The sequence below is a fragment of the Chiroxiphia lanceolata genome, chromosome 1 (genome assembly GCF_009829145.1).
Source record: "Chiroxiphia lanceolata isolate bChiLan1 chromosome 1, bChiLan1.pri, whole genome shotgun sequence".
In the NCBI taxonomy this organism is placed as follows: domain Eukaryota; kingdom Metazoa; phylum Chordata; class Aves; order Passeriformes; family Pipridae; genus Chiroxiphia; species Chiroxiphia lanceolata.
Genome location: NC_045637.1, coordinates 42,364,903 through 42,382,243, shown reverse-complemented (window position 1 = coordinate 42,382,243; position 17,341 = coordinate 42,364,903). Strand labels below are relative to the sequence as shown.

The following is a 17,341-nucleotide window of genomic DNA, read 5'->3' as shown; positions in this document are numbered from 1 at the left end:
TGCTCTTGTAAAGCTGATAAGGAAGGAATGACGATGGGTCCTTTTTAAATTTCTAAATTGTAACCTAGCCAATCTAGGCTAGCTCTCTTAGAAATTAGTCTAGAGCGCGGGCTGTGAACCAGGCAGAGCTCAATAAATAGAGAACATTAACCTCATATGTGTGTGTATGCTTCAGTTTATTAAAACTGCATCCAGAGCAGCAAAATAAATCAAGAGACTTAATGATGGGATTTTATTAAGAGACTTTATTTTAATTATTAGGACTTACATTTTTGTACTATGTCAGTATAGTTTTTTAATTTTATTTTAAACCTAGGTTAATGGGACAAATTTTGTCTTGGAACTTTGAGTACTAATACAAATAATTGCAAGCACATAATTAATACAGAACAGCAATAAAGTACTTGATGGAGAGAATTTTGTAACATGATTGTTTTTTCCAGCCATTGAATGAAATTACTGTTTTGCCCAGGACTGTTTTGTGTTTCCTTAAAATGTTATTTACTGATGCATGAGTGTTTCTATTGTAGAATAAGTAGCAGGACACTGTTATTAGCCTCTGCTAACATCCTGTTCCAGTGGCTTTATCACATAAATAAATGAATGCATAAGTGTGCATTGGGATGAATACTTTGGGTAAAGGCCAGGCAAAGTAATAATCACAGGATTTGGTGTGACATTTGGCCAACACTCACACATATTCCTGACTTTTCTAACATTTGTTTTTCAACTCATAAATATTTCTGCAAAGTAAGTACACTGTTAAATGACACTGGCTTCTGTGGAGAGATTAGGTATATTAATAAAACGTGAGACAAAAGGTATTGGTGCTCGGTGGTTTTCAACTAGAGGAGAAAAGAAAAAAAAACAACATTTTTTAAAAAAGAGTGTTCTGAAGAACAAAACTTAGTTGTCTCTATTTTTGTTACTTCCAAGTACACTCTTATTTTTGAAAACAAACAAACAAACAAACAAAAAAACCAAACCAAAACAAAAAGAAATTTACAACTTACAGTAAGAAAAGTAGATTTGAATACCCTGTGAAAAGGAAGAGATGTTGATTGCAAGCTGTTGATATTCAAGGAAACCAGGTTGTGAACTTTATAAGAACCAGGAACAACTTCTAACATCCTATGCTTCCTAATCCTGATGCAACTTTGATCATTTCTCCTTTTAAGACATGTCTATAAATGGACCTAACAATGAGAACTGCAACTGCTCAGCTCAGACAGATAACTTTTATGCTTTGCTTTTTCATTCTAATGAAATCTTTCTCTCCATTTTAGACAAATATCACTTGCTGTGTCATAGCACATGGATTTCAGGACTGCCTGTGAAGAGGTAGGAGCAGATATTTTTCTTTTGAAACAATAGTAGAATGAAAACCCAATGAACTTTTAATCCTTTTTAGATGCACTACTCTTTTTTTTTTAACCTTTTTTCCTGAAATTTTAGGAATTATATAATCAACAATAAGTTATTCATCTGATCACTTCATGGTGGCAGATAGACTTTGTAGTAGAAGATAAAAGAATTTTTCCAGGTGTATTCATTACTAGACCTCGCCTCTTTCTGTTACAATGTACCTCTTTAGGCACAATGTAGGTGCAGGTAGCTATGTTTTGTGTGAGCTTTGCTCTTCATGTGGTGTTTATAGCTGAAAGCCTGTACACAAAGAAAAACATCAATGGAGTCAGAAATCTGTCTGGTGCTGCTCAGCAGAACCATGGGGGAAGTGTAAAAGTATGGGAAAAAGGTGGGTTGGGAGAGAGAAGAAGCTGTGAAGATGACCAAAATGATAAGCAGTTCCATTTAGATTTAATGAGGCAAGAGGGTAATTTTTGCCTAAAATAGGTATAGTTTCATAATGTCAATGCAAAGTACGTCAATCTTCCTCCACTAGAGATGAGGGAAGTGCTTTGCTTTCTGTGTTCATACTGACTTTGCCTTAAAGAAAGCAAATGAAATGTATGTGTAGATGTTAAAAAGAGCATCTTATTATGCAGTGATTTTTTGTGAACAAGTTCTTTTAACATGGTTTTAACAACTTCAGCAATTCAGACACATTGAGAACCATTTACAACAAATTGTGTAATGATGTCAATGCATTATTATAATTAAAAAATCAAGACAATTACCTATACACAGAAAACCACCAAGAGTGTTTAGGAAGTTGGGACTGGGAACAAGAAAACTGGCTAGAACTTCAAGTGTGAAGGGATGGGAACAGCAGTAGAACCAAGAACTAACCGCAGCTAAAACCAACTGTGATTTGAGAATCCGTTGGAGTAAATCAGGGGAGAAGAGAAAATAAGCAGAACATTAAATCATGATGACATTTTGAAAGGAGTAGTAGGGTCAAAAACTAATATTAAAGTGAAACTTGTCTTCGGGAAAGAATACTGTGATGCTTGTCCAGGGTGGTACGTGTCAGGCTTTAATACCTCAGAAGATCCATGCACAGTCTAAATTATATAACAATGTATCCCAGATTATTTACATAGAAGAAAGCATTCTTGTTAGTTTTTAGGTTTGGTTTTTTGAATAGAATATTTTCAGTTGAAAGGTACCTACAATGATCATCTGCTTCAACTTTGTGACCACTTCGTGGCTGACTAAAAGTTAAAGCATGTAATTAAGGGCATTTTGGTTTAGGTTTTATGATTTCTTTTTGAATGCACTTATTCAGGAAGAGAGGCAGATATAATTTTCATAGAACTTTTTTATGTTGTTATTCTTTAAACTGTACACTAGTAGAGATTATTTAGAGGCAATTAACTTCAGCCTGTGCCCAGCAGCAGTAGTGACACAGGCAGCCACAGGAAGATGACTTGGCATGTGCGTCCTGTCTTAGTTTTTACAGTGCAAGCACATTGATAGATCTATTTCATTCTGTATCTAGCTTCTAAAGGAGGCATTAATTTCAAATGTATCTCTTTAAAAAATCAACTACTTTGTTGGAGCTTGCATGACAGACAAGGGAAGGAGAGGATGATTCCACACATCCTAAAAAAGCTTCATAATCTGGAGGTCCTAAGGAGGCTCCTGTAGCTTTTAGATTAATAAAGTTAAATTAGGTGGATTCAACCCGTTTATATGCTTTGTGTAAAATGGGCTTTGTGCTACAGGGTCAGTGGTGTCACTTCTGAGACTACGGTCTACCTCTTTCCTCCCAAACTGAAGTTTATAAATTACAGACTTTCAACCCACTTTCATCAAACGCCTATGTCTAAATAAATTATCAGCAGCCTTATACTTGCACATAGTGTAATTTTTAACTGAAACCCTAGCACCATCATTGTAATGCACCGTCTACTTTGATTTTTGCTTGGGGGAAGATACAGTGAGCTGGATCTAAAAGCCCACGAGAGCAGAGCATGCTGCAGCTCTGTATGCCCAGGTTCAGACAGTAGTGAGGGTGAAGATGTATCCCCAATAGGCATATGCAGACAGGGCACACACATACGCTGCATGTATCCATATATATATATATACTTATGTACATGACCAGCCACACAGATCACGTACCAACACACAGAGCACTTGCACAGACAGTGACGACTTCATCCTGTTACTCTCTCTGGCTGAGCAGGACTGAGGTCCACTCTTGAAAATATATCTATGTACATTGTGGATGCCTCCAAATGTCCTTCCAGACAGTGTGCCCAGCAGCTACCCCTGAATCCCAGTTTTCATAGCCCCTTGAGGCCTCACCCTCTCTGCAGCTGCTGGTACAGACTGTCTCTCTCTCACATACACACGTGCACACACACACACACACACATGCAATCACACACTATAGAATCTCTCACCCAGGAAAAAAATTGGAAAGTAATTTAAAGACAATAGGACAGACTGCATAGATCAGGCTCAGGGCATGGTCGGACAAGGACACTGACTAGAAAACTACATATGACCAACCACTTTTTTTCCCATTAACTCTCAGTTTTCCCATACTTGTTCCTCCCCAAAAGACTGAATCCCTTTTCCTGCCTTTGCGTCCTTCCTTAAACATCCCATGATAGCTCTGGTGCAATCCAAAACTACATCCCATAGTGTGTCCCATGCTCCCTTGTGGTGACCTCGACTCACTGCAAGAGATGCTATGGCATTTTCTTGTCATAAGGGGTATCACACTCTGACACTGGAGCTGAAGCTGTCCTGGGACAGCCCTGGCAGGGGACAGAGACTGGGTGTCCCTTTCTGAATCAATAATTTGGCTTCCCACCTGCCATTCTGCTCCTAGAGTCCTCTGAGCTTGTGGTAATGGGCTCTCAGTAGGCTGATGGAACTGGGCAGGGTGTTATTTGGACTTCGAATTGCACCATTCAAGTATTAATTAATTACTTAATGAGATTTTTCACAAGGTCAGTATGAGGTGTAATCATCCATTCTATTAGGTATTTTAATTCTCAATATGTACCTTTCAGCTATTACTTTTAATAAAATTTCCTTAATACCTTAAAATTTGCCAGATTTGTCACCAAAACTTCATCTGGTGCTTGAGCTTAGGAAAGTGATGATAGCGACAAAGGAAAATACCATTGTGGCACTGTATCCTTAATTAACTTGTGATTCTATTCCATCTTGGCACATCTTTGGCAATAGTTTAGTCACTCCAAGCCACAAAGATTTTGATATTATTTTATTTATTTCAACTATTGACATGAAACGTAAGGTAACTGTACACTTTGCTCAAGGTAATTTTGTTTAATTTGTTAACTAATCGGTACATTTAAAACTTTCAGGCTTCTATCCCCTCCATCCCCTACTGTATCAAATTCTCAATTGTACTACATATCTTGGAAAAATATCTCTGGTCTTCTATGCCAAAATAGTTACTGAACAGTTTTGGATAATGGTGATAAAAGCTGTCATGAAGCATCTGGACTATTTGATATTCCTCTTCTTCCCCTTTTTGTTTCCTTTCATCTGAGTATCTTATCACCCTTCCCAGTGCTGTAACAACCACCACTGTAGAACTGAGATCGCTCTCCCCAAAATGACAACTGGAGTTCAGATTCTTGTTGATACTTCCATCTGTACTAGTGGCAGTAAATGATTTGAGCTGTGTTCTGATTAGCATAAAACCAAAATATTCCACATGGATACTGTGAGGCGAAAGCACGGCTTTTAGTGTTCATGACATAGTCAATTTTTTTTCATTAATTCGAAATATCTGCTGCTGTAGTGCATTGGGTGTCCCTGAGGGAATCTTAGTTCTTCCACAGTACTTATGCTTTCATGCATCCCTTATTTTTTGTGGTGTCTACTAGTGGGATTTGGACACTGAAATGGTCTTGTGTGCTTGTAGGTACCTGCATGTGCGCTTTGTGCCCAAGTTCCTTCTACAGGTCTGAATGGTACAGTCAGTGCTATTATAGAGCTTAAACACACATATGTAGACAGATGGAGTTTCTTGTCAATCTAAAGATGATTCCTATGGTCCTCATAATTACTTTCTCCCCTAAGCATCTTATCTTTAGGCTGTGCTGCCTTTCAAGGCATTGCAAAGTAGTTTTATTCTGCAAAAAAATACCTTCTATGCTAGACAATTTAAAATGCACTACAGAAAGAGGAGGCCTTACACACATACACACATTTTCTTTTAAGGAAAACTATCTGGTATCTGATGAGGGGAAAATTATATTTTTTTTGGTGGTTTCTCCGCTTGTTAGTTGTGGGAAGTTTTTCACTGTTTCATATTTGATTATTCTGTATTCCATGCTCTTTCCCTCACTGACCAGCAAATGTATGAATTTTACTTTTCCTTGTACTTAACAATTTCTAAACCATAAGACTAACCACCTCTTCTTTTACCCTTTATCCTGAGCTTTCTGAACTTTACAAGGGCATAAATCATGAAGTCACGGGGTTCTTTAAATGCTCTCCTGTACTTGCTTGACCTTATTCTATATTCTGAAAACTATCTCTTGGAAGATAACCTCAGTCTCTGACATAATACTGTCCTCTGCGGTGAAAGTACCCTTCTGATGAAATTGCAGACTTGGGATGATTATAATACATAAGGACATTTTCCCCAAGATACTTTTTAATTTTTTTTTTAAGTTTATATTTTCTATGTACTTTATGAACAAGCTACATGAACAGCTTTCTAACTTTTCTAATTTTCTAACTTTTGATATCTCATTCTTGACTTCTAATAGCTTGGCTTTTTTTTTTTTTTCCCCTGAATATAACATCAAACTTATTTAAGTTAATAAATGCCCCATTCGTTTTCATGCTTATAATCTATTAATCTGTTTTCACAGTACTGTCTATTGTTTGTTTGAAGGATTAGTTTGAATTGGTAAAATTTTGTGTTTCCTCTGCTTTATGAATTCTATGAATATTCTTGTTGACTTCACAAATCATATAATTTGATACATTGTGCTAATCAGAGGTTTAGTGACTTCTGTTTCAACATCCATCTAGTTGCTTGGTTTTTTGGTGTTTTTTCTTTCTTTTCACAGAATGTGTTTTAATTTTTAAGCCATATTTTGACTTTCTCATGGCTTTCTTCCCTAAAGCCTGCTACACGCATTTTTGGGCCATGTCCAGTCACCTTTATGCTATTTTATGATTTACACATTTCAACCTGAGCTGCTGTTTTCCTTTGTCTATAAATCTTATTAAATACCAATACCGAGATTTTTAAAACCTCGGGTTTCTGGGATTTTTCTAAAAATGAAATTTCAACTCATAATTTAATCCCAAAATAACAAGATGGAAAATGACTGGTAATTACAATGCCTGTTAGAGTGTCATATAGTGGGTGAAGTAAATTTGAGGAAATGTGCATGTTCTCATAATAGCCTTTAATTTTATGTAATCTTACCTCTTAGCCTCAACTCTTTAGTCCCAGTAAGTTCATTGGTAATTCAGAAATCAAAATGGCATCCTTATAGGGTCAGAAAATGAAAGTTTTTGCTCTAAGAAAAAGTACCTTAGTTCAGTAAGAAACTCATATATATATACATATATATATACACATAAATATACATATATATCACATAAATATACATATATTTTTCCAAATGCCTAATTTACACATTGAATTACAGACTGTGTGAAACAAGGACTTTCTCTAGGAGACTTTATTCATTCAAGAAAATCACTTATGAAGAATACTACAGCCAAACACTTACCTGGCAAATACTTGACAAATTAAATAAAAATAAATTCAAGTCCAAATTCAGAATTTTTCTGCGGTTCTTTCAGATTGGAGTGTACAATCCATATGCAGGAATGGACTTGCTGTCCTTTGGATTGGAAAATGTTGGTATCTGATAGAAGAGGCTCTGAATGACAAGCTGAACACATCCCAGTGTGTCTGGGCTACATTCCAATTTTTGACAATATAAGTGCTTTTCACTTAATCTGGCAACACCTCCACAAAATGTGTAGCTGGACCATTTAAAAAACATCCTTTATGTGGTTCTGACACATATTCCTACCTCTTGAATCCATTACCATTACTTTCTTAAGCCTCTGATTCAATTGCTTTTTTTTATTATTATACTTGTGATTATAAAGCAGTGACAGGCATATCTCCAAATACTCAGAGGTCAGCCTCAGTTCAAATAAGCATCCAAAAGGGTAGATATTAATCTGAAGGAACTACATAAACTTTTAAGACAGTCTCTGAAACCCATTCTCCTTACTGGTATCAGGTTCTTGATAGTAGAAATAAATTTCAGGACTTAAAACTGAGTTGAAGAGGTTTAGTTTATTTTAGGACATATCAGTAAAAAGAAACTAAAGATCCAGGTCACCTTGCATAGAAAATGTGCTGAGACTTTTTTTCCTATCTTCCTTTCTTCAACTAGTTCGTGGACTAAACTATTCTGGGATATCTGTTTAAGTCTTCCTACTGCTGTGAAAATATAGGAGCAAAGCTAAATAAATTGTTTTATTAGTGTAAGGCAAAAGACAGATAAAATAGTATAGATGAAAAGATATCTGTGTCTTGAAAACTAATTATGACTATTTAAAATTGCCTGAAATGATAAGTCTCCTCTAGAACAACACAGAAAATGTTTTAGAATTTTTTTTGTCATAAATTGTAAGAAAAAATAAAAATAAAAAAAATAAAATAAAAAAATTCTTCAACAGAAAATCTGCCAGCAGACTTATTTAGGTAAAAAAAAAAAAAATAAAATTTATATTGGAAGTTGACTTCTAAATCAACAGATAACTTTAAAGATGTTTTTTCTACAGTATTTATTTTGATATGTGTTTGGTAGAGACTGCTGCTAGCATAAATGTATAAACTGTAGTTTTCATTTGTGTTTCCTCTGAAATTAATTCTTAAATATTTGTTAAGGCCATATATATTGCACTAAGCTGTCTCTAGTATGTAAGAATTTCTAAATTCCTTTTAGAAAAGTTATTAGGGCCAGATCTTATACACAGCACATATGGACAATGTGCTGTAAGTCAGCGTATAATTGGAAAAAATTTTTAAATGGCCTTTTTTCACTGCCTTGTTGCTAATAATGATCAGAGTGTAACCATACTATTTAGAGAAGCAGTCTACCCTAAGGGTTCTACCAGCCTGTACTGTTCTCTGATAGTGACCTTAAGCAGAAAGTTCACCACAGATTGGTGTGGCAAAGCAAAGGGGGATCAGTTTTCAACCCCTCTTGTACTTAGTTCAGGAACTGTAAGCAGTTCCAAGAACATCAGCTCTTGCCACATCAGTGTTCTTGTCTAACTCAGTTTAAAAGGATATAGAATGAGATGGCAGAGGCAGCATTGTGCAGGTGCAAAATTCGCTGCATGTGTTACTTAGGTGCCTCTACCTTTCTTCATCACTGCTTTTGCTTGAAGTCACAGGCTCTTCTCCCATATAGAAACTCTTTTTTTCCCCCTACTTTATGTTGCTTTATATTGCTTCCCTATGCCTTCCTTAATACACCTCATCCATTTCATAAAAATTTGTGACTTCAAACACTCTGTTTTCTTCCTGTCAGGTGCCAAACTCTATTTATAAGGCAATGTTCTTGGTGATTCAGGCTTAAAGATACAGTCAGGTTGTATTAGCTTAACAAACTGTTATCAGCTGAACTCTGCTTCTCTATCCATGTCTGCTGTAAGGTAATGCAGTGTATCACACACTTGAACACAAGGGGATGTCTTGCATGACCTCACACTGACGGTGACAGTAGCTCAGCTGATGTGCCCTGTGCTGTTTTATTGCTGCAAGCCAGGGGTAGGGCCCTCTATTAGTGAAATGGAGGAGGCTTGAAGGGAAGAATTTTAGCACACCCCCACATGGAGTGTCTTAAAAATTAGTACCAGGAACAAAAGCTAACACCAGCCATAGACCTGCACCCCCACACCACACACGCACACACACACACACACACACACACACACACACACACACTCATCTAAGCTCTTCAAGAGTAAGAGAGGGCAGGGGTATAGCCTAGACAGTTGGTGTTCTTTCAATGAGAATAGTTTTGCTGAGGTCACATGAATGAAAATTGTGATGTGCACAGCAATTTACATAAAATTATATATACAGTTTGTCTTCCCTAAGTTCCAGCTCTGGATAAGGATGCAGGAGCTGATATCTTTATTTGATTCAGTTTATGGGATGCTTTGAAGGGGTTGGGCGAGAGCAGAAAAAAAATAAATTTCAGCAGACAAAAATTAAACCAAATAATTAAATCCCAGTCTTTGTTCACAAGGTCTTTTTTTGAAGCTACCTAATGAAACTCCACTACATTCTTCTCCTTTATGTGGTTGTTAATGCTGCTTTCAGGTAGGAGAGGGAAGGAGGTAGTATCATGTAAGATTTAATTTTGAACTGTATCATAAACCAGCTTTCATAAAGCCCAGCAACAGTAAAGTGGTTCATTACATTTTAGAGTGTCTGATGTAAATAAGGTCCCTGAGTGTGTGTGATCAATCTTTCCAAGGGCCAAAATATTTTGCTGTTCCCAAGCTTGATTCCCTTGTTCATATTGAAAAAGCTCAGCCCACATGCATTTAGAAACTGACTTGAATTTTAATTTTATTCTAATGTCTAACTGTGTCTGCTATGGTTATCTGACTCTAATTCCCCCAAAGAAGCCACTTTGCTTTTGTAGAAACACTCTGGAAATTTTATAAGGTTATTGACCAAATCAGAAATGTGCAGTCAAGTAAGTCAGAGTTGCTATACTCAGTGTATGAGATGCAGAATTTATTCTATTGCCAGTTATCCAAGGAGGAGGAAAGACACATTTACAAACTTCTACAGAAGACATTATATAAGTGGTAACTAGCCCCTTTTATTTGACCATAGTTATTTACAGCCCACATTGTTCAACCACCATTGTCGCTTACAGCTTACTTCACAACTCTGTGGAGCAAGGAGGCATCTTAGTTTGTAAAGCAGAAGTTAAAAGGATAGAACCATTCTGTCTTTATTTTAATATTGTAACATTTTTATGTATGAGAGGGCATTTTTCAGTGGTATTGAAAACCTAACTCCTTTTGTGATCCATTTATTTTGTCCGTGCATGTCAAACAGTTTCTCTCTCATTCTGTTTAAAAAAAAAAAAAAGACACCTTAATATTAGAAAAAGGGTGTATGATGACTTTTGACCAGAGCTTTCACTGACCCCAGCGTGATTTCAATGCATAGAACTCTTAATTTTTATTTCTTCTTATTTAGTGTAAAAAGAATAAAAACAACGTCAGAGCCACTTTCAAAGTCATAGCTGAGTTATACACATTTGCTCCCAGCATCCAAGGAAAAACGATTCCAAAGTTTGAGTGTTCAGTATGGAGTAGAAGTGACAGAACAGTTTGTCAGTGGAGAACATTGTATAGAGCTATTTAAAGGTTGTCCTCGACCTTTCCACCTCTTTTAAAGCCTCATGAGACAGATTTAAACTTCTCTTCTGCCAGTTGCCTACTGTCAGTCCCATATTTGTGTTTGTTCTCTCCATGCTATGGATGTAAAGTATCAGAGCACATTATGAGGAGATCTTCCAAATCCTCTTTTAAACTCTTGTCTGAGAAAGAGACCTCAGATTCAGCCAGGTCAGCCTTGGCACTTAAAGTTCACAGAAATGCTTTTGTTTCCTTGATCTCCTCTTAAGCCAGCTTTTTACAGGTGGTGGATTGAAATCTGACCTCTATAAAGTCAGTGAAAGTTTTCTTATTGGCACTGATGAGTCCAAGATTTTAAATACTATTTGTATGTGATTTTTTTTCTGAGATGCATATGTGGATACCTATATATCTGTATCTATGCAAATACATGTGTTATACTGGTAAATTACATGTTATAAGGCTAAATTTTTATATTGATTGTAAGTAGATTTCTCATATTAAAAATGCTCTACCAATAGGACTTTTGTCCATTTATGAGATGTTAAAAGAGTGCTATTTTCAACACAACCTTAAGGGAAAAATTATTAAATACTGATAGTACTTAACATGTGCCAACTTCTTCACTGCTCAACCCTTTAATATATAATGCCCCAAAAGATAGCGCAAATAGGTACTACCATGAAGACACTGTTAATTGCTGCAAAATCACTTATTTTATATTGAAGAATCCTACAGAATTCTTGATCTTTAGCCATAAATGTAAAATACAGAAATGGAGCGAGAAGTAAGTTACTAGAAGAAGTTGTATTCTTTGATTTATTTTCTCTTATTCTTAACTTCAGCATCCTCATTTGAATAGAACATAAAAGATTAAGTAATGTTGTGCTCATAGATAAGGAAAAGTCCACAATTGGTTCATGTAGCTGTTGGTGCTCACATCTGGCTAGTTTGGAGATGTCATTGTATGTGTTTCTGTGTCAAAATTGGTGTAATATGTGGAGCATTAGCTTTTACTTCACGTTCAAGTGAGGTGGCAACATTTAATACAAAGATGGAAAGTAAGAGCGCAGCTGATCTGAAGAAATTTGAAACTTCAAATTTCATCAATTCAACACAATTTCATCAGTGAAATAGCACCTTATTATTGCAAAATCTACCTTCAGTATATGCTACTGTAACCATCGTTCTCTTGTAGTCTAAACACAGTAAATACAGTGATTGCTGGAAATATTTTAGATTTTAGATAATTGTTAATGTATTTATGGTAACTGTACCTATCTCTCAGCTATATCACCTCTAGCAATGCAAAGTGCTAACAGAAAAAAACTTTTTTTTTCTTTATTCCTTCCTTTGAAGACAAAGACAGGGGTTTGTTTGCTGCAGGATGGTAACCAGGAGCCTTTCAAAGTGCGACTGCACTTAGCCAAAGATATTTTGATGATCCAGGAGCAGGATGTGATCTGTGTGTCTGGTGAGCCTTTCTATTCTGGTGTAAGTAGTTTTTATTTCTTCTTTAAGATGTTCTTTACATGTGTGCAAGTGCATATACACATATGTATGCATTTACTCCCATGGTTTGCTATTTCATTTTATACTGTTAACACTAAGTGTGTTTTAATATCTCATCTTTTGCAAGTAAATATTAGTAGTACTCATCTAAAGCAGCAATAAGATGATAAATTATATGTGTGAGTACAATACTTTTTCTCTTAACTCACCCTTGGGTACTGGAGCAATTGAATGCAGGAGAAATGACATGAGCAGTGGTTTTTGCAGGGAGTACAGATACCTCCATGTACTCAGATATTTGAGTATTGCCTGTGGAGTTGATAAGATAGTTGTGGCAGGGCTTTGCTGGTAGAGGAGTTATCTTCTATCCTGTGTTGCTTTGATTGCTTCCTATGGTAGCACAGCACTAGATTTCATGCATGCTGTGAGGGTCACTAGTTTTACCAGCACATCATGGATGGAACAGTAATAGTGTGTTTTATGTATTACTGTTTTTACATGACGTGTCAGATTTCTGATTTAAGCACCATATTGAATCTTGTGCCTAGGAAGCTGAGCTTTGTAAACAATTATTTGGAAGATGTGTAAATTTTTATATAATTTTTATATATTGTAGGTTTTAGTACTATTGTAATGGTAAGTTTTAATTTAATATTAGGAGATAGCTACAAAAAAAATTGAAACCATTTAGCATTCATTTCTATAGACTTTTATAGATACTGTAATTATGTTTTGTAGACATATTTTTAAGATTTATGGGAAACTATTATAAACATTCTGCTGTTCCTTTGAGCTAAATAAGATTATCATAGGATTTTATGTTAAGTCTTGTGAGGCGTAGTAGTGTAATATCTGTTTATGCAAAGTTATGTGAATGCTATTATGTCTGTATGTTTTATTATTTAATTGCTGCTGTTATCACATACCTGTATCTCTAAATACAAGTAAAATAAAAAGATACAAAGCAGAAACAAGAAATAAATTGGTAGAAAGTTAGCAGTTCTAACAGTGTGGAAGATTAATGGAAAATATATCAAATAATCTGTCTCAGGATCATAAATATCTCAAGGTGAAATTTTCAGAGCTTTTGTCTGAAACAAGAGGAACACACTGCCTACACTGTCTCCATACAATCTGTGTTTATTTGCATGAAAAATCTGACATTAGCTTTTGACCATTTCATGCTGTACAAATACTGTTTACTAACACAGGTCTGTGTCCTTTATGTGGAGTATATGCACTTCTTTTACCAATCAGAATGTTCTGTTCCTAAATAGAGGGGACATCTAACAGACAGTATAGAAAGAAGTTATGAGTTGAAGCTCAAGTTGTAGTAGTTCAATTAGCAACATACACTGTGGCACCATTATTCCACCAACACAATTCTGGCATTATTTAATAAAAGATTTTATCACTCAGAAATACAACTTTCATTATTCTGCTGTAATATCTGTTACTCTGCTGAACTTGTTATTTAGATGTCTCCATGAAATGCATATTAATTTTTTTCCTTTTCACAGTAAGGCTTTCTCTTACAGTTTTGCCCTCTTTAACTTTGCAAAGGCTCTGTGGAAAATCGTGGATTATTTGCTTCACCAAATAAACTCCCTCATATTATTTTCATATTGAATTCATAACTCATAATCTGATTGATATTACTGTGATGATGAGAAGTTTCTTTTTCCTGGAAGTGTCATTGTTAGACTACTGACTTTTCAGTCCTTCACTCTGACTTCCTCTGGGATTAAGGATAGGTTTTGTAGCAGTAAATCCATTCCAACTAAGGATGATTGGCATTTCACAAATAGTTAGCTGTTTTAAATTTAAATTAAATTTAAATTTAAATACTCTGGTATCATGTGCTTTGATTGTATGCTATAATCAAACAAGCCCCACAGGCTTCCTTTTTTTTTTTTTTTGCCGATTTTCCTCATTTTTGTTCCTGATTTATTAGGTTTATTTGTTTTTCTTATATTTTACTTTGTTTGGTTAATTTTGTTTTATTCTTTCTGTCATTCTAGATAAGTGACCACATTTTTTTTACCTGAATTCTACAAAGCAAGTGTTTTCCTTAGCACTGAATGCCTCAGAGAATAAACTCTAAAACATAAAAAAAAATTGTAACTGAGAAATGATAGTGTTGTTAAGTTTTACAGACAAGTAGCTACAATAAGAGTTCTTTTAAATCTGTTTTAATAAATAACCTTCAAATAATTTGATTATAAGGTTTTTCTTTATCACTTCTGCACTGGTATGGAAGGAAAGGCTGTTACTGTGTTTCTAGTTCAGAACAGTATCTCTTCTGTTCCTGGAGTCTGAATCAATTTGCATGCTTCTCTGTGTAGGACAGGCTTTAAACAGGCACTTAGCGTTCCAGCAGCATCCTGATTTGTATCCTGTGGAACAATCTAAATGAAGTCAATGGCTCCTTAGGAATGAAGTGCTGTTTAATGTGGGTGCATGGGATAAGGACCTAGTTCTTAATTTAGAACGCTTCCCTTTTGATGGAAGACAGTTCTAGTTTCCAAAACCTTGTTTATTCTTTCATTGTGTGGAGTTTGGAGTAAGAAAATAGAATGCATAAAAGATTATAAGCAACAGTGTTAAACACTAAAAAATAAAGCATCTCTTTCTTTAGTAGGCTGAATGAAATTATGGTGTTAGTGAGGGTCCTGCAGCAATTGTACCTATAACAATTCCGTAAAGCAACAATGGTAATTCAAATTATCATGGATTAGATCAAAATTTGGGCATCAGTTGCATCAATAAGCGTTAAATAGATTTCTTTATGTATGCAAAAAGAAAGACTTGCTTTCCAAGAGAAAGAAGCTTAGTGAGGTTAGCATTATGCTGTTAGTGGACATCTGATGTAGTTTTAAACTCCAGTACGAACAACCAAAAGTGAGATGAGAACATTTAGTGAAACTCAAAGCCTAGAAAGCAGTGTTATTACAAACCCAGATTAAATCCTTGCCTGTAGAAAGGCTTTATAGTACAGGAAATGTATGTCTGAATTGGAGTAGCTTGTGTTCTGAAGATATCCATGAGTCTGCCTGTGGAAAAAATGGAAGATAAGACTAGTGTCTGTCAGGTCTGGTATACCTTTTTCTCCCCTAAAAAACTAGACACGTACTTGAATTTTTGAGACTTCTTGAGAGTTAATTTTTTTATCTGTTACATTGAATCATTATCTTTTGAGAATTATAAATTTTATTTTTATATATTTTGGTGTTGGTAAAACAAGTTCAATTAACATTAGCAATTTTAATGAATAGAAATAGAAGAAAAAAGTGAAAAGCTTAAAATAATAAATAACGGGTTTGATTTATTTTCTGTATTGTCTTTATTTACAGTCTTGATTCTGATGTGTGGTTGAATATTATAAACGATGTCAAAACGAAACTCCCTGTCTTGGAGAGAATTGCAAATATGTGGACAGATAGGTCACCTTTCAAGCACTTTCCATTCTTGTTACCCTCACAAAGCTAGCAGTAAGAATCTTTGGGGTTTTTTTTATCATGTTGGTATCTGTCAGCTATTCAGTGGAGTGAATCCATTTTTTCACAGAAGTCGTCAAACATCTATCAGATGGGGGTAACTTTTTTTTCTCCTGCCAGTCTGGGCAGCTTTAAAGTGACAACCTGACAGATGTAAATATGATTATTTAGGGAAAGCCTAAGGTGGCTTATTTTTCTGCAGCTATTTAAAAGTAAAAAGCATAGCAATCAACTGAGGTTCAAATTGCATTTTATAATGCCAAATTTGAAAGAGAATAATAACTTTTCCTAGTGTGAGTTCAGATCCATACTGACTTTGGGTTTATAGTATGTGGTTGTTTTTTTCTCTTTTATTTCTATCTTGAGAAATGCAGCACTTCCGAAATAAATCAGTCCTAGGACTAGAAATTTTATAATAAATATTTAGGAGAATGTTTCAGCTTTTAAGCATATGCTGCAGGAACGGGAATATTTTTAAGTGAGAACAAGCAAAAGGATGAGTGCTTTTGGTTATTTCAGCCAGTACACCACGGTGTTTACCATCCTCAGTCTCCAGCACAGCTGCAGAGGAAGGGGGACTTCCAGTTGACCAGTCATTCTGCTGTCATCCCTTACTGCCAACCTTCTCCAGTTGCATGAGGAACTGAAATAAGCTTCAAATGTCACATGATGGAAGTTAGCAGATGAGCAAGTCTGCTGGCAGACCTTGTTAACACTATTAATTCAACTTGGAAATGTGACTGACCTGTCCTCTGTCCTTTACAATCAGAATGAGTATAAAGTTTGACTGCTCATGTAAATTAATCCAAAGAAATGTCAGTAAGAAAGAGCAAAGCATTACCAAAAAGAGGATATAAGATCTTGAAAATGTACACAGTAATTAAATGAAAGGAAAAAAAATCTAATGATGTTTTCTTATTTCAAAATGTAGTGGGATTACTACTGATAAACTATATAAGAGCATGACCTTAAAGATATTATGGCATCAAATGTTAACAGGTTGATCTATGAAGTTGCTGTCAATGTGTTAATTTTATCTTTATAATACTAGATTTTAAAATTTATGTTCTAACATTTTCTTCCTTTTTTTCCCCTACATTTTCCTGTGTCACTCTGCTATTGTAGATTCCTCTCCTGTTCCTTTTTTCTCACCTACTATTTTGTGCACACATGTAGCTTTTTATCAGTTTTTTTCCATACATGTAATACCTTGGTGTCTGTTCTATCCACAGTGAAAAGAGAGGTCTTGTTTTCTGTCTGGTGATAGACAAATTTATTCTTCAAACCTTTACTCTTATAAGAACAATACCAGACATACCAGATGAATAACCGCACACTGGGAAACCAGTGTCTCTAAGTGAAAATATAAAATTTATATTCTAGGAAAAAAGTTGAGTAATGGTATATTTAAGTTGCACATGCAGTTAGTTCAGTTTTATGAAGGCTTTTGAAGTTTTTTCATCCTTTTCAACTTTTCCTTGACTTCTTTCATAAGGACACAT

The 17,341-nt window shown here is 35.3% G+C and overlaps 1 protein-coding gene across 4 annotated transcripts in view; it reads left to right on the top strand.

Annotated features, from left to right (window-relative positions):
* The window catches only part of SNTG1 (syntrophin gamma 1), a 346,324-nt gene that overhangs the window by 173,748 nt on the left and 155,235 nt on the right, over positions 1 to 17,341 (top strand). For all 4 annotated transcript variants that reach the window (XM_032701856.1, XM_032701874.1, XM_032701865.1 and 1 more), the window contains exons 2-3: positions 1,287 to 1,341; positions 12,190 to 12,324. In XM_032701856.1, the coding sequence (XP_032557747.1) occupies positions 1,315 to 1,341; positions 12,190 to 12,324 (162 nt within the window). In that variant the 5' untranslated portion in view covers positions 1,287 to 1,314. The remainder of the gene's footprint in view (positions 1 to 1,286; positions 1,342 to 12,189; positions 12,325 to 17,341) is intronic.